Raw genomic sequence first — 26,855 nt, 5'->3', positions numbered from 1 at the left:
ACTTGGAAAATTAATTAATTTAAACATCATGTGTGTATTGTAACTAACACGATTAACGCTGTAGTGCAGTTACAACTGCCTGTGTGTAGGACAGCCTTCTTTCTTTGCAGAGCAGAGATTATGTTTCTCCTAACCTAGAGTTTATCTTACCAGATGTGACCCTGAGATGTGCATGTGAGGCCAGGAGCTGTGTCTCTATTATCTGTAACTTGTTATCTGAAGGAACTATTGCAAGTGGCTGGTTTTTCTTTCATTTCAAAGGAAGGAAAGAACAGAGGAAAGAAGCTGACAAGGAACATTGAAAAAATGGTTAATATTTTGTTCCATTATACTTACTAGTCTAAATTGTTCAGAAACGCCCACAAAATTATGCCAAGCACATGCAAAAATGAGTAAAAACAAACCTCCAGAAAAGCTGTACCTTCTCTGTCATACTACAGAAATCAAATGTCCCTGAGCCTTACGGTGTAATGCAGCTGTTTTGCGCTGCACTATGTGAGAGCCTGATTGTGATGCCAGAAAGGAATCCTTATGGGGCTTCCCTGCTTTTGGTCAAGGCTTCTAAATAGCTTAGGAAGAAGTGTCAATTACACTTTTGTCTGCTCTTACTGTTAATCTGACTTTGGATTAAATTTGAGGAAGCACTTTTGATTAGCTGTTCAGCAATAGCACCCTTTTAAATGAGTGGAACATGTAATAAATGTAATGCATACCACTTTGTTTTTTACATATGGGAATCAAGCAGGCAGTACAACAAAACACACAAACCTTCTGTTTCTTAACAGATCTGCTTTTTCAAAATTTGGAAGATTCACTGATAGATGGATATTAAAGACAGTTGACGGTTTGTGTAGAGAAAATTTACCCAGAGTTTGTGGGTTGGGACAGCATCCCTCCTACTCCGCAGAGAAGCTCTGAGATGTGCATGTGTGACCAAAAGCAGCACACAGCTCTGAGTTTGTAAAAATTGCAATGCCGATTTGCCCTGTTCCAGCAAATTCAAGATCTGCAGCAGGTGTCTGGGTTTGGACATCTCAACAAAGCAATTTATATTAAACTACCAAAGAACTTGTAAGCAAAAGAAGACATTTGTTGATCCTTTTAAGGATATATGTAAATTGATTTTCAAAGTAGTAATAGCTTTTGGGGTTTTGGCAAGTAGTTCTTGCAGCTGTTGGACATCCCTGATACAACCAGGGATCTTTAGTTTGTTTTGATTTTACTTCCTCCCTCTCTCCCTTCCCTTCTTTCTTTCATTCTGTAGCTTAAATGACTTTCAAAGTATTTATTGTATGTCCTACAAAAGGACAGTTAAACGTCCCTGAGACTTCCTGTCAGCACTGGATGCCACACTGTGTTTAATTAGAGTTCCTTAGGGCACTGAATAGCTAAGTGCATGCAGGGAAAGGGCAAATATTGTAGTTAGGCTCTAAGGTAAAGGAACACTATTCTAATGGAAAGTAGGCAATTTAACAAAATAAGCTAACGTTGTAACACCGCACCATAAATAATCCTTTCAATTTTTATTGCTTTATGGTTCATTTTTCCTTACATTTTGTATAATTTTGTTCTCTGTTTTAGGCAGAATGATCTTAATGAACAATAGATGCAATTTATTTTGTGTACTTGACAAAAGGTAATGCAGATGGCACAACTGATAAAACTGAAACATTTTCCCTCAAAACCAAATAACACGAAGTGTGATAAAGTGCATTGTTTCAAAAAGAAAGAAAGAAAGAAATAGTAAGGAAATTTGCTTTTTAAAATTGGTACAGCTTTTTTAATTTTAAGATCTGAAGTCTTTGAGGTAATGCTACTCTAAAATAAAAATGGCAAGAAGCTCATCTTAGCCATAGTCTCTCATGCTTCTCAAAAAGGTCATTCATAAGTGTTCCATTTCTCGTGTTGATAAATCTGATTATAACACAAAAGAGGAAAAGGATTGCTTCACGTGGGAGACAATGTTTAATATATCACAGAAATTTTGCTTTTAAACCTATGTGCTCACACAGAGACACACATCTTTTTACCCTAAAACATTTGTTTTCATTTCCACCCACCTTACCATGCTTTCCTTCAAATTGGGAAATTAGTTGCTTTAGTTCAGTGAAGGAGGTAAGTGTCAGCAGGATGGCCTCTGTATAGAAATCTTGGTGTTTTCATCTGGTGGTTTTACAGAATACATTTGAAAAAAAATTCTTTTTTTGCCCACATCATGGCAGTGTAGTAGTTTCAGATTGCAAAGCAAGAGCAGGCTGCCTTCCTACTTTCTTCTGTAACTGAATTCAGTTTATTACTTGTTACTTAAAAACATGTTCTTAATACTCAGTAGTTTCAAGACTGTGGGCAGTCACTTGTAAATTTTCTGTCACTCAGATTGGCAGGTGGATCAGTATTCATATTCATATTCATATTCATTTTCAACCATTAGGAGCTAAGTCCTAACATGTTAAACTTAGGAGACACATTTGATTTCCTAATTGAGTTTTCTTTATTTGTTCATATTAACAAGCAGGTTAGTGATGTCAAGCCTGATTAGATTTATTTTTGGAGCTGTGGAGCGACTCGAATTGCTACTGACATCCTCTCATGTAATAATGCCTGCATGGCATCCTGCATGTGGCATGTGAAAAGAAACTGCAGCAGTGAATTTTGCATGTGAACTGTTTTGCTTTGCATAAGAAACAATGCAGTACCCATTATTACTTTTCTTAAAGATTTTAACAAAAAAAGACATTTAGCCAGAAGTAAGTGTATGAATAGGAAAAATGAAAAGAGCAGGGGTGAAATTAAATTAGTTGTGATAAATGTTCAGCAACTGGTTTAAAGCTCAAAGGAAGAAAAGGAGGGGGAAACTGTCATTTAGCAGTGCGTGAGGCCTGGCTGGATATACAGACCTTTCAGCAGATTTGGATGTATCACTGTGCTCTGCCACCAGCCCCACAGATGTTGCTGCTGAACAGACAGTGGCTTCTTCCTATCCTCTTCCAGTGGCTTGGCAGAGGATTCACGTCTGTTTTTCTTTTTGAAAATTTAGGGATTCTGATAGTAACTAGCATAGAATTTCTTGTCTAGAAGCTAATTTTCCTAATCTGGGGAATATTGATAATCCTATTACCTGGAATCGTGATGACACATCAGAATTATTTTGTGAAGTCTAGGTTCCTTACCCATACCAGCCAGACCTCTGTTGCTGGAGAACAGTAATAACAGGCTTCTATCTTCAGAGCAGACCAGCCCAGAGGAGAAAGCATGCACTCACAGACTGACAGAAAGGAATAGCAAGAGACAAAAAGTATTAAGTTTTGCTCCAGATTAAGGAGAACTGTGTGCTCTTCTGGTGGAAGCCTCTTGATGCACCCCCAGCCTGCTACTGCCTCCCATAGCTGAATACCCTGTCTTCCTGGGCTGTAGCAAGCTCCTTGCATAGTTGCCTCATTTAACCTTAGGCTCCAGCCATGAGGTTGCCAAACTGTTTTCTCTCACACACTGCAAAGTTTGCTGTAGATAGACTAGGTATTTGCAGAACTTAGTATCTGCATTCTCATAGGCTGGGATGAGCACACAGGGATGGAAATGACAAAAGGCTGGGCAGACTTGTGTAGTGTTTCATAGGTTTAGCAAAAGGCCTGTCCCAGCGTGTCTCAGGTGTCTGCTCAGTAGCATTGCAATCTTTTGGCTACCCTTTTTCCTGGTAGTGGTTTTGGTTTGGAATGTGCTTTTCAACACTGCTTTTTAAAACACCTGAGACATATATTTTGAAGTTAAAAAGTAATACATTAGCTTTGATAATTGGAAAATTCCAGTTCTGATTTATTTATTTATTTATTTTCTATGAAGAAGAACTGTGAAATTACCTCTAACACTTCAGACTGTGACTTTGCACAGTACTGCCTACAGTAGGTAGTTCCTGTTTTATCCATAGAAACTATTGGAGAATCAATGAGTATATTAGCTTAGATGCTTGTAAAGTAATCTCTTACTTGGTGGTTGGGTTTCCTATTAAGCAGAATATGCCAGTTTTGGTTTGGTTTTGGTTTGGTTGTTTTTTTTTTCTTAAGACTGGGAAAATTATTGTGAAACTGACATTTTAATATTGTATAGATATAAACAGTTGGTGTTATTGTAGTTTGAATAAAAATGGTCTGTGAAGAACTCTGAAGATAACGCTTACATGTACTTGTAATTATGTAACCTTGAATTCATAGCCTATGCTTATATTGATGATTATCTGTCGTATCTGAAATAGCAAAACCACCCTTGTTATCTTAAAAAATAAAAAGGAAGAAAAGAATTATATCCACATGGTTCGTTTCATTTCTGGACTTGTCCAGTTAAAACATTTTTAATTTCCAAACAACTTTCAATTGAAATGACTAAAAATATATTTTTCACAAAAATATTTGAAATTTTTCACCACAGTTTAAAAGCTAAGAAACGCTTTACAGAAAAATGCAATATTTACCATTTTCCATTTAAAGACAGTGCTAATAATAAAAGCTTGAGACACTTCCATGTTGTTTAATATTCATTTTTTAAATAGTTCCATTGTTCTTCTTGTACCCTCTTTGTCTTTGGCTTTTTATGGCTGTTGTTTTTGGTCATGCTTTCTCAGTCTTCTTTTCTCTCAAGACTTTCTACCTCCTACCTGTCACAGACAGGCATGCATATAAAATCCTGCTAACAGATTTTAATGAAATAAGCAATGATATAACATTTCCAAGACCTTTGTGGGGCGGAGCTGTGTATTGCTGTGTGTTGCTCAGAGGCAGTGTGGAATGAGGAGGAAAGATGAAAACTGAGTGAGAATTCTGTTTTCTGGCAGTGGGAGAAACAGGGAGCTGCTTGTTAGAGGCTCTGTGAAAGGCTCATTGGTCCTACAGGTTTTCCCCAGGGTTGTTAGAGAGGGACAATTTATTACACAGTTGTAACACAACAGGAAAGATAGCATGTTTTTAAAGAAAAAGGAAGAAAAAAAAAAAGAAAAAGAAAAAGGAAAGGAAAAGAAAAAGAAAAAGAAAGAGAAAAAGAAGGAGAAAAAGGAAAAGGAAAAGAAAAAGGAAAAAGGAAAAAGAAAAAAACAAAAAACATGTGGAGGGAGGCTTTATTATTTCTTTGGTAAGCAAAAAGGTGGAATGCTGCAAGACCAGGTCCATGTTCCCATGAGTCTGGCTTTCTGAAACTTTTTCATTTTTAAATTCTTCTGTAACGCGAATGATAACAGAGATGTTTTTGCTGAAAATACCCAATACTCAACAAAACAGACTGGCAGCCTTTCTTGGATTTCCAGCTGACTTGTGATTTAAAGACTTTGTCCCAACACGTTGATACCTATGAAAGCAGTGGGAGAACTTAGAAAAATATTGTGTCAGTAAATTGAAAGAAATTGAAAAAGAGTCTGTGGTTGTCAGAGGATGATGGCTGAAAATGCATCCAGGAACAATCTTCTGTTCCTTGTGGAAATTTATAAAGCAGGTGTTCTTGTTTAGCTTTGCTTCTTTCATCTTCATGATGAACAGTCTGCATTACAAATGTCAAAATTATTTATCTTCTGTGCCCTGGCAAATGGCTTAAATGATTAAGCAGATATCCCAAAAGCTGGAGTTACTGCTACTCACTGAGTGACTGCGCTGGGTCATGGGTAGAACAGCACAGTAACTTCTGTAGAGTCATGTGTTTTTTTCTACACAGGCTTTGTAAGAACAGCCCCCTCTGTCTCTATTTCCCTATGTAGTTGAGAACATTACTACTTTTTGGTGCAGTGAAACCTCTTGTAACTATATAAAAAAAATGATAAATATCTGACTGTGCAGGATACCCTTAAACACCAGTAGGATGTGGTGTTATGCCATGCACACCTTGCCACTGTTTTATATGTTTAATTTTTTCCTACATGTTTCTAGCAATTGCAGTGCGTTTTGTGTTACAGGATTGATGGAGAATGATTCAGTGAAAGAAGGGTAGTCAATACCAATTTTCATGGATTTTAATCCACTTAAGTCTTTAAACACAGTATCTTGCTGCAAGGGCATGGCTCATTTGGGGATGTTGATGCGCATGTAAGGCAGTGCCTTTTGAGTAGAGCAATTTGGTTTGCGATTCAATGGAGACATGCCCTCAAATGCAATTGATGCCCACCTCTTTTTTTGTGTATTTAAATGCTTTTAAAATACCTTGCATTAAAAGCATCCTTCTTTTATGATAATTTATGAACATTTGAAAGTGATTTTGGAAACAGACGTTAAAAACTTAGTTTTGCATTTTAAAACATAACTTTTATAATCAGTTTTGGAAATAATTGCAGTAGGCTAAAAATAAGGTTATCTAGAAGTTGCTATCTGACAACTTACTTTTCTCTGCTTTGTTGCAAAGACTAAATTCACTTGCTGCTGTTCTTTCATTAATGAAATTTCAATGAAATGCTTTATCTGATACCTGATTTGAAATGGTACCTTGAGTACTACAATTAACAAATGCGTCATTTGGTAGGATCGGTGGAATACTGACTAATTGTAATTTTCTATTTGGACATTGAATCTGGAGTTTCAGTTCACAGCATACCTTTTAAGAACTAGCAGATGAATATTGCTCTGTAAATGCCTCATTATTTATTTTTTTTAGTCTTTCTGCCTTGTTATGTTTTTTCTCAGATAAGAAGCACAGAAATAAATGCTACTCATTGGTTTTTATCTAAGTTGTAATGCAGGTATAGGGGAATGTTGTTAAACTCTGTGAACATCTGGTAGCAAAATTCACGGGCCATATCCTTGGTGAGTGTAAATTGTCATAGGTCCATTGGCTTCAACTTAGCTATGACTGTATATACAAATTTCCCCACCTGTTAGTTTTTGACTTTTTAACACTGAATTCCTTTACTGATACTGATAATATTTATTACAGTCCTCCAGTGAACAGAAGAAAGTTTTATCTCCATCTTTTATTTCAGTGATGTCTCTTCAAGGTTTTAACTATGATCTCTGTTTTCTGTGATCTCAAGCATGGTAATGCTTAGATGCCAGTGAAAATGTGCAAGCAAATGATTTTTTGTGCCAGAAAGGTGGTTCATCTGCAAACAGACGTTTGGCAACAGAATGAAGCTGTTTGCTCTGATCATGAAAGCAGGCAGAGCAAGAAACACACACCACTCCCTGCGGTGCTGGCCAAAGTTGCCTCCAGCTAAGTTGGGCCCTGTTGCAGCACCAATGTTTTCTTTATCAGCCTTTTCCTTGTCATCTTTGGCTTTTTCAAATGGGACTCAGCCCTGCACATGCAGTGTCAGTGCTGGGTTGTTTTGTTGTTGTTGTTGTTGTTGTTGTTTTGTTTTGTTTTAGGTTTTCCTATACACCTGTGTTTTGGAAAGTTTTAGTGAAGCCTCCAATTCATCTGTATGCATACTGTATTGGAAGAAATTATAAGTAACATCAGGAACATCTGGCATTAGCCCAATCCTTCTCAATGGATTAACAATTAAGCCAATATGGCTTTTAATAAATCCCATTCTTTATCAAATATTTATACCCTAGTCATATTGTTTCACATGTCAGTAGTGTTAACTCTCATTGATCTCCTTAATACATTATGAAGTACACAAGAAGGAACAATTTTATACCCTATTTAAGAAACAATATTCTTCATGATTAAACAAGAAACTGCATTAAAAAATTGCTTTTCTTTTATATTTTCATCAGAAATTTCAAGAAACAACCTGAACTGGAATTACTAGGTGTTTTTCTACAATAATAGTAACACAGACTTATTATATTTTTGACTAAATGAAAGTTTTATAGAAATGAGACTACATACGATAAAGATAGTATGTTTCTCTTCTCTATAGTGTGAACCTGTATTAGTAGGAGGTAGTGAATGCTGTGACGTGTGTACTCATTTTAGCCATTGAAAAGTGATCCCTCCCTTGAAATGTTATATGTCAAAGTAGAGAGAACAAATAACAAGGATTGTAGTACCAGATTTTAACAATTCTCTGTTGGAGGTGCAGTGTAAACAAACCATTGCTGTATACATGTATTGAAAACAGAAATCCCCCATGTTTTGCTTCAGAGCTTTGTAACACCCTTCCCACACATTAGTGTGACTTACCTCTTTAACTGAGCAAAACCCTGTAATTTCTCTGAATGAAGATCCCTCTAAATAACTTCTAAGCTTATTAATATACTGAAACAAATTACTCTTGAAATAAAATTCCAAATAACTTTTAAGCTTTATTAAAAATGTACACTGACTTCTTTTTACATGTATTGAATCTGACTATCTAACATGAACCTTCAAGAGCTTTGTCTTCTTACTTGGTTCAAAACTGCAAAGTGGACTTTGGAAGTTGGCAATCAAAATATTGATGAATTGGTATTTTTTACTATATACAAATATTCTTTGAACAAATAATGTTTCAGTTCTGCATACAGAATAACAACATACCAGATTTGTTGTACTCTTTTCTATGGCACCTTAAAAATCAGTTTTAGGAAACTACTTGAGTATAGCTTTCAGCGCTAAAATAATTGCAAAGCCAACCATTTTAATTATTTTTCTTTACCATTTTGTTTACTTCAGGCTGTTTGGTTCCCCCTTCTCCACCTTGCTCCTGTGCCGGAACTGATTTCTAGTTACTTAATTTTCAGTGCTAACCATCATTCTTACAGGGAATTCTCTGGGCTTGCTTGTGTCTTAATTCTGAATCTATATCATGCTGATGTATGCATTCAATTACTCCCTCCATTTTCAAGTAAAGGTGCTAGGTCAGCTCTCACTGTGTTTGCAGGAGCATGAAATACATGCTGAAAACCCTCTTTAGGCTTAAATGCTTCACAAGATGATCTTAGTATTGAACAGAATTTCCACAATTGCCTTTTATTTACTGGGACTTCTTTTGTTTCATTTGCCCTCTGGCCTACTTGACTGTGGCAGTTGCATACAATAGATTGTATTACATGGATGTCATATAGTGTATTACACCCAGATGTATTCTTTCAGCATATGAGACTTTCCGTTCAGAAAAGCCTCTTTGTTTTCTAGGTATTTTCTCCCACAGTCTTTTGTTGGGTGTTCTTTCTTTGTCACCTCTGAAATTAAAGTAATGCTTACTGCAAGAAGGTAGCAGTGCTCTGTAATTTTTGCAATGCATGTAGTGCCCCTGTGTTTCTCTCTGTGTGCTTCTGGAGAACATCTTCACCTTCTTTGCATAACCTCTGGTACAGTTGTTACACAGTACACTTTATAAGAAAAGAAAGCCATTAGTTCTGAATAACATTTCTTTCTAACCATATGCTGCTTGTTACAGCCTGACCTTAGGCCCTCGGGGGCATCTGAGCAGAGAACATGTCCTGCACCAGAACATCTGTCTCATCTCCTGACAGCTTAAAAGCAACAGGCCTGGATTCAAACCATTCATAAGTTATCTCTATCTTTCCATACCTCTCCTACAGACCCACATATCCCTGGAAGTCAGTTTCTGTCTCCGTGAAGAGACTGGATAGGCGCTGCACCGCAGAGCCTTCATCATTCTTTTTCACTGTGTGTCTTTTCAGTTTTCCATTTTATACAGATTTCTTCTGCTTCTCCTTCTAAGCAAACTGCTTTTGAGTGGTACAGTATGTGTGGGATAAGGAACACATAGATTACTTACCAGTGCTCAGTTGTTCTTTATGTTTCCAGATGTGTTAAGCAAGATTAATCTTAGATAGACCCTGTATTGTACATTAAAACAAACAAAAAAACACTGATACCACTTTTATTTGTTTGTTTGTTTTCCCTCTAAATTGAAGTTTTTCCTGCTTTGGCTTTATATCAGAAAACCATTTTTTTTTAAACTTCCCTGTTCTGGCATGAGATAACTTTCTGAGTCTGGAAAACTAATGTATGGCATTCATCCTAATTGAAGTTGGAGTTTTAGGAGGAAGAACCAGGGTTCTTGATCAGAGCAAACTTCAAAGCTCAAGAAGCAGGAAATTGAAGAGTCAGTATTTCTGCCTATTTTCAGCATCTTTAAACTCTTGCTCTAATCAGCAGCTCAATTGCTGGCACATGATTTAGAGCACAAATCAAAACAGCACATGGTTCCAAAGCCACCTGTTTGAACTGAGCATGCTGCTTCCCCTGTGCTATTTTATCAAATTTCCTATGCCTTGCTTTTTGCTGCAAACACTTTGCCATGTGCCAAGTTGCAAAGGGATAGAGCAATCTGCAAGGAGACTGTTTTCTGTCATTACTTCAGCTTTCTCAAAATCAACTATTTTGCTCAGACTAACATAATTTTTCTCCCCTTTTTTAGTAGTGCTGACCATGTTTTACTCACTGACTACTCTGACTTGGCTAATATACACATAGAGCAAGAGCTCTGCTACAGGCATAGTATATGACATCAGATTACTGTTTACTTTTGCTTGCATCCATAGTAATGGTCATATCCAGTTTAGTTTAATCAGCAGTTAACTGTATCATGAGAGGAGGGAGCATATGTGTTTATATATAGTATCTAAGCTGTGTTTAGAAGTTCTTGACAGAAATAAATAAACTGAGCTAAGTAAGAGGTCATACTGTCTTAGTCGCCAAACCCATGCTAGCTTTTACAGATTTTTTTTATTATTATTTTTTAAAATAATTTATTTGTTTTTTGTGCTGGTAAGAGAAGCCTTCCCTGAGAGATGAAGTGTGAGGTGCAGTTTCACTCAGGTACACTGCAGACTTTGTTCTGCAGGGTAACAGTATAAATTTATTCTTGAGAAAGAGGTTAAATAGGGGTTTCATATTCATTCAGCTCATTATGGGAATTGCTTATTTCCTGTTGAGATGGTCAAGGATCATAAAGCATGCACAGAGAAAGCGCTTTGAGATTTTTGTCCCCTCAGGCATGTTGCTGTTGTTGCAAAATCAGAGGGTTTTTTTTATGAGTGTGAAAGAATTACACTACGACAATTAATTGATCCTGAAAGATGCCTCCTTTACTTCATCCACTGTAATATACAAATTGCCTCTTTCTGGAAGCAGAATTTGTTTTAACTTTTTCAGACAATTTTATTTTTTTTTTTAAATAAATAGCAATCTTACTGTAGTAGGAATTAAGGGACAAACAACTACATGAGGCACTTCATATAATAAATCAGCATTTGTGATGGATAAATGGTGGATTTATTGTCTTTCTAGGAGGAAAGGGGAACTGCTGCTCAGGTGTTGAGTAATGATCCCAGCTTTTGCCTATCCTATGTGGACAGCCCTTCCCACCCTTCCACATCCAAACATTTTATAACTTAAGAAATAAAGGTGTCATTTCCCTGAAGAGATTTACCAGGGAGCCATAGTGAAGAGAGAAAGAAAAATAAATAAATAAATAAATAAATAAAAAGCAAATGAAGATTCTAAAACAAAATAAGATACCCAAACTAATAGCTACACTCAGCACTGGGTAGGTGTTGGATGATGTGCTTATCATGACTAGCTGTTCTTGGACAGGAGATTATAGTGATGATATGGCCCAGCTGAAGTCATGTGGTTTTACACAATATCTTGCTCTGTTCATGCGACATGCTGAGGAGGAAGGATGAGGATATTTGTAAGAGAAATGGAAATATGTGTAGCCAAAACACATATTATCTGAAGATATTTTACATAATGTACAAAATGCAGAGGAGTATTGAAGTAATACTTCAGATATTGCTGGTATTAGAGGAGTACCTCAGGTGTTTGAACTGACTCTTTGGAAAGATTGTGGGTGTCCTAGAATTGATGATTTTCTAGATCAAGTTTTATGCTTTTTCACTGCATCATGTGATGAGTGATAGGAAACACTCAAGCTAGTGAATCCTAACATATTGTCTGCGCTGTACCAGAGGAAATGCATGGTGTTGTGAAGAATCACTCTGAGAGTTCCCTCACAAGGCTCCCTTTGCAGTACTCAAACCATTATGATCTACACATCAGTTCTGTATTATTTACTTGGGCTTTGAGGATGCTGTGTTGAACACCAGGGCTTTGAGCTAGTTCTTTTATGCCAGAGTATTTATGATGATGTAAGGAGTTGAACTTGGCTTACACACTAACTCAATTGAATTAAATTATATGTAGGAAGAGGAATTTGGCATTGATTCTGTCCAGAGAGAAGAGGAAAATAGGTTAAAACCTTGATTACTTTTCATTCTGTTTACCTAACTCAGAGTTCAGATTTTTTCCTTACTTTAAATAAAGTTTGGCAGGGTCTCTTCTGCTGTTCACTGCTATAGGAAAGAAGAAAGGGAGGGTAAGAAAAGAGAAAAAACAGTTTGCCATGGTTACATGGGGACGCGTAAAAAAACATCTGTGTTGCTGTCTCCGTCTAGCAGCGTTTTAGTAGATTCACCTTCAAACTCCATTGCTATCAGTATATGATGTTTAAATTAATCAGTTTTTGTTTTACTTTTGTCTTTTTACAAGGTGCCTCATTAATACTTCTGAGATAGCGCAGACAGCAGTGGAGGAGAAAGCTTCATTTTGGGAGCTGAACAGTTTCAAATTTATAATCTTCTGGGGTTCTCTTCTTTTATAAGAAAATATTTTGTAAAAAACTATTGCCTTATGCATTCCTAAATATCTGTTTATATGTTCCTAACCTGTCTTTTGCAGAGAAGATTACCATGAAGATGGTTTCTGTCAGCCATATAGGGGAATTGCATGTGCACGAATCATTGGAAACAGGACCATTTATGTGGACTCCCTACAGATGCAAGGGGAAATTGAAAATCGAATTACTGGTAAGCTTATACATCTCTGTAGCAGGACAGAAAACCAGTCCAATATCGATACAAGCACTTTTGTCATCCTTTTCATTTTTGTAAGTCAATGACTAAGATATTAAGGCTTGAAGTAGATGACCCATTTTCCCACTTCTGCTGTTAGTAAAACTTGGAGCAAGAAAGGTGAGTATCTACTATTGTATAAAAGCTCTTTCCATGTCCTCAAGTAAAGTAATAGGACATTGACTTTTTAACAAATTATAGTTTATACTGGAGCTTTCTGCTTGACAGATTCTAGTGTAAGATTTAAAAAAAAAATAAAATGCCTTCTGGATGTAAGAGAAAATTATTTTCTATGTGGTGGCTTTTCCCTTCAGTTACCTCTCCTTTGCATAATCTCAGGAGAGTCCGTATTTCACACTGCTTTATATAAAACAAGATCTGACCTTCTTGTGCTCTGCCTCTGCTGACTTCTTCCTCTGATCATTTCGGTTCACACTCAGAAATTTGTTTACAAAACAAATGAGCTGTATATCAACATGAGTTTTCTTCATTGAACCTTCAGCCATCAGACTGATAACTGTGATTCTGATCGGCTGTGATTCTGACAGACATGAGCAGAGCAAGGAAATGAGTTCATGGAATAGAGCAAAATGCTTATTTATGGAGAATTAACACAGTCCAGCAGAAGCCTATCTGCTCAATGGCTCCCCATCCCCCAGCAGAAGAATTCGAGCAGGGGACACAAGTAACGGCTGTGGATGTGCAAGGACCTGCAGCTTAAACTTGAGGGAAAAGAGGGAAATGTTCAGAAAGTGGAAGCAGTGTTGTATAGCCTGGGAGGAATACAGAGCTGTTGTCCATGTGTGCAGAGATAGGATTAGAAAAGCCAAAGTGCATATAGAGTTGAACTTGGTGAGGGATGTGAAAGATAACAAGATGCAGTTCTGCAGGTACGTAGGCAGGAGGAGACAAGCCAAGGAGAGTGTTCCCCCATCTGATGAAAGGTAATAGGGAGCTGTCTTCCTCAGACATAGAAAAACATGAGGTACTCAGTGAGTGCTTTGTCTCAGTCTTCACAGCTGGTCAGGCTTCCCATGTCTGCCAGGACCCTGAGCCTCTAGGTGGAGGTGTGGGGAGTGGCTTCTGTCCCACAGTAACAGTGGAACAAGTCTGAGTTCTCCTCGTGAAACTGAACTTGTATAAGTCCATGGGGCTGGAAGATATCCATCATAGGGTTCTGATAGAGATGTTTGATGTGGTTGCTGAGCTTCTTTCCACCATATTTGAAGAATCATGGCTGTTTGGTGAAGTCCCCAGTGACTGGAAAAAGGAAAACATTATTCCTGTTTTTAAGAAAGGGAGAAAGGAAGACCTGGGGAACTAGAGGCATGTGAGTCTCAACTCTGTGTGAAGATCAGGGAGCAGATCCTTGTAGAAGCTATGGTAAGGCACATACAAGACAAAGAGGTGATTTGAGACAGACAGTGAGCGTGGCTTCACCAAGGGCAAATCTTGCCTGACCAGTCTGGTGGCCTTCTATGATAGAGTGATGGCTTCAGTGGACGGGGGAACTTCAGTGGATGTCATCTACCTGGACCTCTGCAAAGCCTTTGACATCCTTCTCTCTAAATTGGTGAGGCATGGATTTTAAGGATGGACTGTTTAATGGATTAGAAACTGGTTGGCTGGACAAAGCCAAAGGGTTGTGATTAATGGTTCTGTGTCCGGGTGGACACCAGTCTCAAGTTGTGTCCCTAAGGGATCAGTCTTGCAACCAGTGTTCTTTAACATCTTCATCAGTGACATAGACAGTGGCATCAAGTGCACCCTCAGCAAGTTTGTGGATGACAGCAAGCTGAGTGGTGCAGTCAATACACTGAAAGGAAGGGAAGCCATCCAGAGGGACCTGGGCAGGTCTGGAGAAGTGGGCCATGAAAACCTGATGAGATTCAATAAGGCCAAGCACAGGGTGCTGCACTTGGGTCAGGGCAATCCCAGGTATTTATACAAACTGGGGGAAGACCTCCTTGAGAGCTACCCTGCAGAGAAGGACTTGGGGGTAGATGAGAAGCTGGACATGAGCCAGCAGTGTGTGCTTGCAGCACCAAAGGCCAACTGTATCCTGGGCAGCATTAAAAAAGGGGTGGCCAGCAGGGAAGGGGAGGTGATTGTCCCCCTCTACTCAGCTCTTGTGAGGCCCCATCTGCAGTTCTGTGTCCAGGCCTGTGGCCCGCAGTACAGGGAGGATGTGGAGCTCTTGGAACAGGTCCAGAGTTGGGCCACTAAGATGATCAGAGGGCTGGAGCACCTCTCCTATGAGGAAAGGAGGTTGAGGGAACTTGGCTTGTTTGGCTTTGAGAAGGCTCCATGGAGGCCTCATTGTGGCCATTACAGGAGGGGTAATGGCTGTTTATGAGGGTGGATAGTGATAGAACAAGGGGGAATGGATTTAAACTATGATAGAGGAGGTTTAGGTTGGATATTAGGAAGAATTTTTCACACAGAGGGTGGTGACGCACTGGAACAGGTTGCCCAAGGAGGCTGTGGATGCCCCATCCCTGGAGGCATTCAAGGCCAGGCTGGATGTGGCTCTGGGCAGCCCGGTCTGGTGGTTGGCGGACCTGCACATAGCAGGAGGGTTGAAACTAGATGATCTTTGTGGTCTTTTTCAACCCAGGCCATTTTAATATTTTATGATCTGGCCAGATTTGCCTATCAAATTGAATCTGGAATTTAAACACAATTAGTTGGGGGGGGGAAGAAAGAAAGAAAGAAAGAAAGAAAGAAAGAAAGAAAGAAAGAAAGAAAGAAAGAAAGAAAGAAAGAAAGAAAAAGAATGGAAGAAAGAAGGGAAGAAAGAAGGGAAGAAAGAAGGAACGAAAGAAGGGAAGAAAGGGAAGAAAGAAAGAATAGAAAGAAAGAAGATGAAAGAAAGAAAGAGAGAGAAAGAAAGAAGGAAAAGAAAAGAAAAGAAAAGAAAAGAAAGAAAAGAAAATACAAAGAAAGAAAAAAGAAAAGAAAGAAAAGAAAAGAAAAGAAACAAAAAAGAAAAGAAAAGAAAGCTTGACTGTCAGCTCTATCTCCTTAAAGATATTACTTTTTAAAGTTAGACATTACTTTAAAGGTTTATTTTCAAGCCAGAAGTCCATATCCATTTTTTTTCTAGGATATGGTGATCAAATACTGGGGCTGTGGAAATCCAGGTTTTGACCTCTCCTTATGATTTTATAACTCATTTCCCTCTCTTTTTTCTTGTATTCTATTTCAATTCTGGCCTGTCATACCATTCAATAATTAATTAATTCATAGTACTGATACCATTTTTTCCTCAGTCATCTTGACTGAACATTTTTCAGTAACTGGAAAATCTTCACTTATCTGAAATGATTAGATTTGTAACTCTGAGTGCTTTTTTATGATGTCCTACTAAAACAAATTTTAAGAAGTATTAAATCATGATGTCTTCCAGAAAATAATTATTGATCTTTGTTTCTGGATTGCATGGCATGGACACTTGTGATCTGGTTGGTAGTTCCCTAGTACCACTGATTGGATGGATTTTGAAGGCTGAGGACTGGGAACCTGAGGAGGTGTAGGACGTGAGGAGTATTCCTGGTGCAAACCTTCCTTATGAGAAAAATTATATTAAAAATTACATACATCTGAAGGACATACCAAATACTTTATTTATAAAATAAATGCTGAGGATTTCACAGTACGCTTTTTTGTCTGTAACTCTTCTTAAATGTAAAATAAGTGTTTCAATGTTAATGTTCTTAGCGTTAAATTCCAGGATATTTTGACAACTTCTCCTTAGAATCTGCTTGTACTTTTTTCTACACTTTTAAGGTTTTTGGTGGAAGCTCTTTGTACTCAGCACCATCCACCACTCTGGGAAGATTGTGACTGGGTAATGGTGACACCTACTGTCTGACACTAAGACCTCATTAAAAAGTTATGGATGTAGTCAATGGGGAATTTTCATAATGGATTTTTATTTCCCTGCTGTGCTGTTGTTTAAAATATGTTCATGATATTTCTACTGCCTGCCTATACTTCTGCTTGATCCCAGCTATGTAGTTATGTGAGAAAAAAAGTGTATGGACCTGAACCCTAACCTGTGGATATGTGTAACTAGCAATGTCTTTGCCATGCTGCTTCATGTCTATTTGACTGAAAATCAAACCCCTTAGCTGCTTTAATTTTTCCACATATTTCCCGCATATTTCATTCAGATGCTGGCTACATCTTTCCCACATAGTATGTTCAGAAACATGACAACAGTATAGAAGGCTTGGATGGGGAGATGTTCAATACTGCTGAGAATTTGTTTCTAATACTGCTGCAAATTATGACAGATTTTCTTTACAGTGTGCACTGGCAGATGTACAGTCTAGCAAACCTCACTTGCAAGTTATATTTTCCAGTGTGAGAATGAATACTCTTGTATTTAGAGTTTGATTTTTAGACAGATACATAATGCATGTGTTCACTTGTCTGTTTTAAAAAAACATGCAGGAAAACTCCCGGATTAACATTATTGTTTAGACAGTGAGAGCAGAAGGGGAAGGTCAAGGTCTTAACCAACATAAAACACATCTTAATGTGAACTATGATGAGCATGCTGACATTGATTACTGTTATGTGTTTGGCTTCCCTTATCTACTAAGGGCAACATCTCTCCAAATACCAAGCCTTTCAAGGCTTAAAAAATGCTTAATTATTGATCAAAACATCTATAGGAGGATGAAGCTAAGTTATCCTCATTCAAATTTTATCCAACTAGAAACTTTGGGAACATAGGTCAGCATTCTGGCAGTTGTTTCCTGCCTTAGATATTTATCCTTTCAAGTTAAGATTAATAAAATGTCAACAGTTTACTCAAAAGTAGTCACATGGGTGACTTCCTAAGAACTGAGGTTCTGCAAGAAATGTGCAGATGTCAGAGAGTTTGCTTTTTGCATTTGCCAGCTGTCCTTTGCAGTAGAAAAGACCTTGTTTCTTTCCTTGCCGCTTGGTAGGCTTTCTCTCTTATCATGAGAAGGTGAAAGCTGTAAAAGGCAAACAATGTAAAAATTATGTTGTTTCACATATGTATTGTGAATTAATGCTTAAACAGCACCTTTATTCCTTTCCAGCTGCATTTACAATGATTGGCACTTCTACGCATTTGTCTGACCAGTGTTCACAGTTTGCAATACCATCCTTCTGCCACTTTGTGTTTCCTTTGTGCGATGAGCGATCCCGGACACCGAAACCACGGGAATTGTGCCGGGATGAGTGTGAAGTTCTAGAAAACGATCTGTGTAAACAGGAGTACAACATTGCTAGATCAAACCCCCTCATCTTGATGCAGCTGCAGTTGCCTAAGTGTGAGGATCTCCCACGACCTGACACCTTGGAAGCTGCCAACTGCATAAGGATTGGGATCCCTGTGGAGAGACTCAGCCGATGTAAGCAAGTGTGCTATGTACTTTATATTGTGTTGATATTGACCATAGTCTTGCTCTGTTCTAGGTACATTTAATGTGGTAAGGAAGCTGAAAGGATGGTGCTTTGCACTGGAAAGGATTATATCAACTATGCTTGGCTATGAAACTCCATATTGACACAAGTTTTAATCAGCTATGCTAAGGAAATCAGTGCACCTTTCCTTCCCATGATCTGTCCCTCAGTGCTCACTTAGTTCTTAACTTTCTGAATAAATCCTCCCATGCTGCTATATGTGAGTTTTATTTACATGTTGATAAAATCTAAGTAGGCTGTAGGAGCTTAACTCAAGAAGTCTGTTAAGAAATTAAACTTTTAATGTTCATTCTATCTGTGAAAAAATCCACAAGAGTGCTAATTCTTTAAATCAATCTTGGAGTGTAGCTGTCTTTGTTCACCCACACAGGATGGTGGAAAACGTTAATCTCACTTCATTTGATTTGTATTTGCATCTAGGAGTAGAAGGGTTGTTCAGTTGCCAATTGTTATGTGATGACAGTTTTTCTGCCTACTCCATTTCCTAGCAATTAATCACAATTCTCGTAAGATGTTAAACAGGGAAGCTCTTAGATACTAAAGATGCCTAAAGAGCTAAGTACTGTTATTCTGAATACCAATTATCTGAGCAGAGGTAATGGCATAACAGTAGCCATACTTGCTGTGTTCTTGGGAGGCAATTGCCTTGTGTAGCTGAGAAGGACTATTAACTCAGAAATTGATGGGAAAACCAAATCAGGCAAAAGAAATGGAAATAAAAACAGTAATTAGAAATCCAGTTAAGAAAAAGATTTGAAAGTATAGATGTCTCTGACTCTTGGTGTCATTGCTGCTCCCTCTGGTGGAAGAGCCGCAGTGCATATGCCCTTGATTTTTAGGTAATGGGAAACAGCAGCTTTGTGAGAATTGGATTCCTAAGGACTAAGGAAGAAGACTCAGATAAATGATGAAGGCAGTGTTGCAAGCATACTGAAAAATGCATGTTTCAGTTCAGATGCCAAACATGAGAAACAAGTAATCAAAAGGAGGAAAAGAGAGTAGCAGCATAAGGGAGAGAATAAAGATACATTAGCAGATAAGAAATAGAACAAAAGCTTAGGTCTCTTTTTTTCTAAAGGAAGGAAAAAAAAAAAAAAAAAAGGAAAGAAAAGAAAAGAAAAAAAAGTAAGAAAGAAAGAAAGAGAAAGAAAAACTGACAAGGCAACAGAAAATGCAGCAAATTTCTCCTGGAAGTCATCAGTGTGAGAAAATTGGAAGATTATGAGAAATAAAAGTAGTATGAAGTTTTCACTGTTAGCATCAGAAGACTTTTCGTGAATTTAAACTCGTATCTCCAGTTCAGTGCATCTTGTCCTGTGTTTAATGTCTGCTTGATACCAGTTCACATTCAGAAGTACCAGGTATTGATGTTTGTTGCCATAGGTTGATAGACTGGAAGGCAGAATTCAGATATAGGTGGTTGTGAAACAGTACAGAGGGCCACAGAATGGAAACTTTAAAAAAACAAAAACAAACAAACAAACAAAAAAAAACCAAAAAACAAAAAAAACCCATAGCTTTGATTTAAATCTTAAAAGGACCTAAATTTAAATACTTAAAAATACTTGAAGTACTTTTTAAAAATAAACATACATGATCTACACATTGCAGCTGTTATGGATTTGCTGACCCCTGATTATTTTGTTATTTGTAACCTTTTGCCAAACCCTTTCTAACAGATCATCAGTGCTACAATGGTTCCGGTGCAGACTACAGAGGAACAGTCAGCGTCACCAAATCTGGCCACATTTGTCAGCACTGGGACTCCCAGAGTCCCCACAACCACGACCTAACAAGCACACAGTTTCCAGAGCTGGGTGGAGGACATGCGTATTGCCGGAATCCTGGGGGTCAGATGGATGGGCCTTGGTGTTTTACAAAGAATAAAAACGTACGCATGGAACTGTGTGACATACCTTCTTGTAGTATGTATTCTTTCTTTTTTTGACTATTACTGTCCTGAAACCTGTGTAATTTTTAATTGTCCATGTTTTACAAGTGCAATTCACTTAACAAGTTAATCTCTCAAGTGTTTCACTTGCTTTAATCTGACACTATTGTTTTGTTTTATGTTTTATGAAAACATTTAATGTTTTCTTGCTAGATGATGAACATCACCTATATAAGTTTGTTTTGCTCGTGTTACTCAGTGGTATTAGCTTTTTTTCTGTATTACATTTTGCAGTAAACAAGGATTTTAAGATCCTGTAGAGGGAGGTATAACACTGCTTGGTTTTGATGAAGCTGTGTGAAGCACAGAAGAGGAGATGTCATAAAACATATGATTTTATCAGAAGTGTCTTACACTATCTGCACAACTGATGGCAAAAATGAAAAGCAGCCTCTCACGGCTCAATATAGTCCTGATTACTTCCTTGTGTTGGTGCAGACTTCATTCTAGATCTGTTGAAGTAGTAACAGTATTTAGATGTAGCAAAGCAATTTATTACTGTGCTTCTCTAGGAAGAAAATCTTGTCTACTGTGGGAACAAATAAACCATGGAAGCCATAAAATTGTTGTTGCTACAGACTTATATGTATTGATAGCTTGAAATAGCTTAAAAGTGATAGAAGCACTTTTGTTCTCTTAAGTCGAGGAGAAACAATACCTCTGCCAGTGAGAGTTGATATTTTCTTTATTCTGGGCAGTAGCAGTACTAGTGAAGGTAGAAAGTGTATGAAAAGCTGTTCAGATGCCTGGAGTGAAATGAGAAGGCCAGATGTGGTGGTGTGCCCTAATTTATCATGTTCAGGTTACTGCTTTATATACTCTGATGAAGACTACATGATTTTATTCCCAGAACATGATACTGTTGTATTTTCTGCAGTTTCCAGAACTGGAAGCCTCAGAAATAATGTGAAATAAACCAACATACAGATGCAGCCATCAGAACCTGAATAAAGTTGGCACCACAAATTTATCTTCATTCTGCTATACTGCTATGTTTAGTCAGATTATTAGAAATACTTAGTAAAAAACTATTGGCAAAGGATGGGTAACATGACTCCTGTTTTCAATTTATAAATGTCAACTTCTCATTAAAAATATAGTGTTAACAGTCATAGTTCTTTTTATTTTTCTTTATTGTTGAATGTGTTGAAATACTTTTTGTAAACACTGAACATTTCTGTGCCAACAGGTCCACGTGACAACAGCAAAATGGGAATCTTGTACATCTTGGTTCCCAGCATAGCAATCCCTTTGGTCATTGCCTGCCTTTTCTTTCTGGTCTGTATGTGCAGAAACAAGCAGAAAGCATCTGCCACAACACCACAGCGTCGCCAGCTGATGGCATCTCCCAGCCAGGACATGGAAATGCCACTCATTAATCAACACAAACAGGTGTTTTTCCCAGAATCACGTGTTTCTAATACTATGATTTACCGTGCCTCATATTTTCAGTATTTGAATTGAGCCATGTTGCAAGAAATCTGCTTTTCATATTGTATTAGTCATCTTCTTTAGTGAAAACCAGTTACTTGCCACTTGCTAGCTGTATCTAGAAACCCTGGCATCAGGCAGCAGCTTTCAGAACAAAATATTTCATGACATCTGCACTTACCTGTCAGTCCCCATTCTGCCTCTTGCCCGCAGCTCCTTTTTTGCTCTTGATAACAGCATGGCTGATTTGCTTGTTTCAAGCAGGATTCATGACGGTGTTTTGTCTCCTGTCTGCTGGCACAATCTGCTTGTATAATCAGCAAACTCTAATCTGAGCTGAGGTGCAAGGTATTTCTAAGGCTGCTATCACAAGAAAATGACTTTGAGCTGCTGTGTGAAGATCTCATCTTCATACAATTTTCTCGATCAGCTAAATATTAAAATCGTGTTCATATCCAATGCTGAATTTTTAATCATACCAGGCATGAGTTCTTATAAACAGTGCTCAGTTTGGAGCAGTTTACAACATCTGTTCACAAAACTGCTTAGTATTTGCAGGGTATTACTGCTTGTAACAAATGTTATTGATTTTGTTTGGTGAGGAAGTTTTATGGCTGAGCTTACACTGCACTGGAAGTATTCTGGCCAGTTGACAGTCTGTTGGCCACTAAAATCAGAACCTGTTCACAGATTACCTGTTAAGAGTATTTTCAGCCTGTCTTACCCCCTCCTGCTGCATTACCCTCCGTGTGAAGCTGTGCTGTCTGTCTCTGGCTTTCCCTGCTCTCTCAAGGCTTTGCCACCTTTACCTTCCTGCATCACAAGGCACCCCCTTCTTCCTTCTAGAGCTCCTCCTTCATTCTCCTCGCTAGAGCTAATTCAAAGTTTCTCAGCAGGGAACTGCTACCCACAGGCAGGGACTGCTCCTTTCATGTAGTGTTGGAGAAAGGACAGATGAGATGCTGGGAAACAGAGAGAGGCTTCACACCTCCCTCTACTGGAAATGATGTTTCAGTTCACCCTACAGCCTGCCAACTTTTTTTACTTTTCTGACATACCTTTATTGGACACCTCTGGGCAGAACTGCAGGGCAATTATAATACTATAATAGGTATCACTGTTACCCTGATTTACTCTGAACTGGTGATTCATTTAGCTTGCAGGAAATGTTGTAACTTGTTTGTGAAAGTAATGATACTCATTATTCTGTAAACATTTCAAGATTTACTGTAAAATCCATACACTGATGTGGATATTAAAAAAAAAAAATCCAAAAGTTACCTAGTTTTTACCCACTTTATCTTCCCATTTGAAGACTTAACAACTGTGAGCTTTTCATTAGTAGATTTTGTTGTTCAGAAAGCATTGTGATTTTTTGCTGATTGTTTTCTTTGCTCCATTTCAGGCTAAACTTAAAGAAATCAATCTGTCTACTGTGCGATTTATGGAGGAACTAGGAGAGGAGAGATTTGGCAAAGTCTACAAAGGGCATCTTTTTGGTACTGCACCAGGTGAACAGACACAAGCTGTTGCTATCAAAACGCTGAAAGACAAAGCAGAATTGTCTCTTCGGGAAGAATTTAAGCATGAGGCAATGATGAGATCACGACTACAGCATCCAAACATTGTTTGTTTGCTGGGAATAGTAACAAAGGAGCAACCCATCAGCATGATTTTCAGTTACTGTTCCCACAGTGATCTCCACGAGTTTTTGGTGATGAGATCTCCTCATTCAGATGTTGGCAGCACTGATGATGACAAGACGGTAAAATCCACTCTGGAACCAGCAGACTTCTTCCACATTGTGACTCAGATAGCTGCAGGAATGGAATACCTTTCAAGCCACCATGTTGTCCACAAGGACTTGGCCACTAGGAATATATTGGTGTTTGATAAACTGAATGTAAAAATATCTGATTTAGGCCTTTTCAGGGAAGTTTATGCTGCTGATTACTACAAACTGATGGGAAACTCTCTTCTTCCTATCCGTTGGATGTCCCCTGAGGCTATTATGTATGGCAAGTTTTCTCTTGATTCAGATATTTGGTCATATGGAGTTGTGTTGTGGGAAGTTTTCAGCTATGGCCTGCAGCCTTACTGTGGTTATTCTAACCAGGATGTCATTGAGATGATCAGAAACCGACAGGTTTTGCCATGTCCTGATGACTGCCCCACATGGATATACACTTTGATGTTGGAGTGCTGGAATGAATTTCCCAACAGAAGACCAAGATTTAAAGATATACACAACAGACTAAGAACATGGGGAAACCTTTCTAATTATAACAGCTCAGCACAAACTTCTGGAGCAAGCAACACCACACAAACAAGTTCCCTTAGCACAAGCCCTGTTAGTAATGTCAGCAATGCTAGGTACATAGGACCAAAACAGAAAACTCCAGCTTTTCCTCAACCTCAGTTCATACAAATGAAAGGGCAGATGAGACCAATGGTCCCACCTCCTCAACTTTATATTCCAGTCAATGGTTACCAGCCAATGCCTGCTTATGGGGCTTACTTGCCAAATTTTTATTCTGTTCAAATTCCAATGCAAATGGCTCCTCAGCAATTGCCCCCCCAGATCATTCCCAAACCAGGCTCCCACCACAGTGGGAGTGGATCCACCAGCACAGGATATGTAACAACAGCTCCTTCCAATGCATCAGTGGCTGACAGGGCTGCTCTACTCTCAGAGGGAACAGATGACACAAACAATGGAGCAGAAGACATTGCCCAGAATCCTGTCCAGGAGGAGGAGGAAGAGGAGGGATCTGTGCCAGAAACAGAATTGCTGGGTGATAATGACACACTTCAGATGGATGAAGCAGAAATTCAGTCAGAAGCTTAAGAAATTCAGCCTTACTACTAAAAATTTTGTGTCACTTCTGTGCTTGGAGATGGTAGATCCTTAAGCTTAACATCAAAGATTTTCATTTGATGAAAAAAGCACAACCAAAAAGCATATACATATATTAATTGCAGCAATAATGACATACTGGATTTATTGACCTTTGCCACCATTTGCATTTTGCAAATTTGGTGGTACAGAATTGCTGGCTTTCATCTTTTTTACAGTACTACAGCTCTTGAGGGAAACTGCTTTTCAGTAATGTACTTGTTGCTGTGCAACATATTGCAGAGTAACATTGCACACCATGTATATCATGGTATGTGAGTGTAGTGTTAGTGAATTATGCTTAAATCATTAGCACGAAGGAATCCAACTACAGTTGCTCTCAGCAAAAAGAAGTGCCCTGGTTGTGATGGACAGCTTAGTTTGTAGTATTTATCTTTTGATATAATGGACAGAAGATTGTTGTTTGCTTTTTGAATCTGGGAAAAAAATAAAAAAATAAAAATAAAAAAGGAAACAAATAAACAAGCAAGTTGAGAATACAGATCCATAGTTGTGTTAAAATAACCAGAAAAGTAGAAAAACAATGTAAAATAGGCTGCGCTGAGTGAGACCATGGGTCTGTCTAGCCCAGTAGCATGTCTCCGAAGAGAATAGTTTCTGCCTGGGGAGGAGTACAAGGGCAATCCAAGTTTCCCCAGAGTGTTTTCACAAGCACCAGCAATTTGTGGCTTAGGAAATTCCCAAGCCAGAGGTGGATTTTTTTGTTTGTTTAATAACCTTTGATGGAATTTTCTTCCATGAGTTTATACAAGTGATTTTGGACCCACATAAAAATTAGAGCATCCACAACATCCTGTGGAATAACATGAGAGAAGAGAGGATGTCTATGACTGTGACAGAAGCTTCCAAATGAGATCATCTGACTGCATTTGTGGATGGAAGTATTCCTTCTCTGCTGTGAATTTTTAGCAGCAAGCAGCCTTAATACACTGTTAACCAAAAATGGGGATATTGTAGGTGTGCACTAACTTAACAATCCAACTTTAATTGCATATTTGTTGTCAAGTATAGAAAAGGGCTCCACATACATGTTCCTGCATTGTAAAAATGTTGGGTTTTGTGGGGGGTTATAAACTCACTTGATCTACTGCAATTACTGCTGGATTGCATGTGAAAACATGTTTTTCGTTCCTGCCAGTTTAGTGAAAACAATTCTTTGAACTTTAGAAGACCAAAATGAGCAAAGTTGTACAGAGTGCTGGTTTTGTCTTCTGTTTGCAGGATGGATCATGTACAGACCTTTAAATGTAATTTATGTTTTACTACATTTTATACACTTTTTTTTTTTCTTTGAAATATCTGGTTTTGTTTTGTTTTTTTTTTTAACAAATTACTTTATAGCTTAAGCATTTACAATATTCATATGTGGTACAGTCTTATCATATTGCTGGTTCATTTTGTTGAACGTGCAGACAGGTCCATACATTTCACTACTCTTTCTGTATTACGAGCAATACACACTTGTAGAATTGTAGCCAATACACACTGTAGCTATAAGTTGTACATCCAGCATGTGGAATTTCCAATAAAGTAATGCAAAAGGTATGGTAATGTATGTTATCTTTATAGTTCCTACAGCCATTGTTTTGTTGTTACAGTACTTGTGGAATTAGAAATGGCCACAGTCCCTTAGATTACAGGTTTCATGCCTAAACTATGATTGTTTTGTGTGTACTTTTTTTTTTTTTTTTTTTTTTTTTTTTTTTTTCTTTTTCCTTTTTTTTTTGATTACATGGGGATACATTTTAAGAGGTGTATCATTTTGATCTACACTCTGTGTCATGGTATGGCAGCGTTACTTGTTCCAGCATTTCACCTGGATTTGGAAATGCACTGGTAGGAGTAAAATATGAAAACTTTATTGCTTGTGTTAATATAATGCAGCTTTGGGTGCTATTAATAAATAAAGGATAAATAAATTTTAAAAAAGGAAACTTTAAGTTCTTTGCTTCTCTAGGTTTCCATTCTCGCATTCAAATACCTCATTAATGAACTATATTTGCTTCCTTTTGTAACTTAATGCCTGAAAAAATAAAGGTTGATGATCCAGTTACAATACAAATGCATAAATGAAGAAAGAGATAATGTAAATGAGCTAGTGCTCATTGGAATAGTGTCAGTGGATGATTCTGTAGAACTATGTACAAAGTTCACCCCACTTCTGGTAGTCAAAAGTCATTAAAACTTCAGGTGCAGTTTGGAAACTCCTAATTCTCCTCCTCAAGCCTCATAAATTTGAGTCTATAAAACTTAATCAGAGAAAATAAGCCTGACTCCTATTGAGACTTTCCTGTCCCTGCTATGAGAG

At 38.0% G+C, this 26,855-nt stretch overlaps 1 protein-coding gene across 1 annotated transcript in view; it reads left to right on the top strand.

Annotated features, from left to right (window-relative positions):
• Window positions 1-26,481, top strand: part of ROR2 (receptor tyrosine kinase like orphan receptor 2) — a 144,020-nt gene extending 117,539 nt beyond the window's left edge. The window contains exons 5-9 of the mRNA XM_015849387.2: window positions 12,610-12,737; window positions 17,861-18,175; window positions 19,928-20,173; window positions 21,389-21,591; window positions 23,036-26,481. Of these exons, the coding sequence (XP_015704873.1) occupies window positions 12,610-12,737; window positions 17,861-18,175; window positions 19,928-20,173; window positions 21,389-21,591; window positions 23,036-24,478 (2,335 nt within the window). The 3' untranslated portion in view covers window positions 24,479-26,481. The remainder of the gene's footprint in view (window positions 1-12,609; window positions 12,738-17,860; window positions 18,176-19,927; window positions 20,174-21,388; window positions 21,592-23,035) is intronic.
• The last annotated feature ends 374 nt before the right edge of the window (window positions 26,482-26,855 follow it).

This window comes from Coturnix japonica, chromosome Z (genome assembly GCF_001577835.2).
Source record: "Coturnix japonica isolate 7356 chromosome Z, Coturnix japonica 2.1, whole genome shotgun sequence".
NCBI classification, from domain to species: domain Eukaryota; kingdom Metazoa; phylum Chordata; class Aves; order Galliformes; family Phasianidae; genus Coturnix; species Coturnix japonica.
Note: the sequence above shows the minus strand (reverse complement) of the source record. Positions and strands in the feature narration are given on the sequence as shown.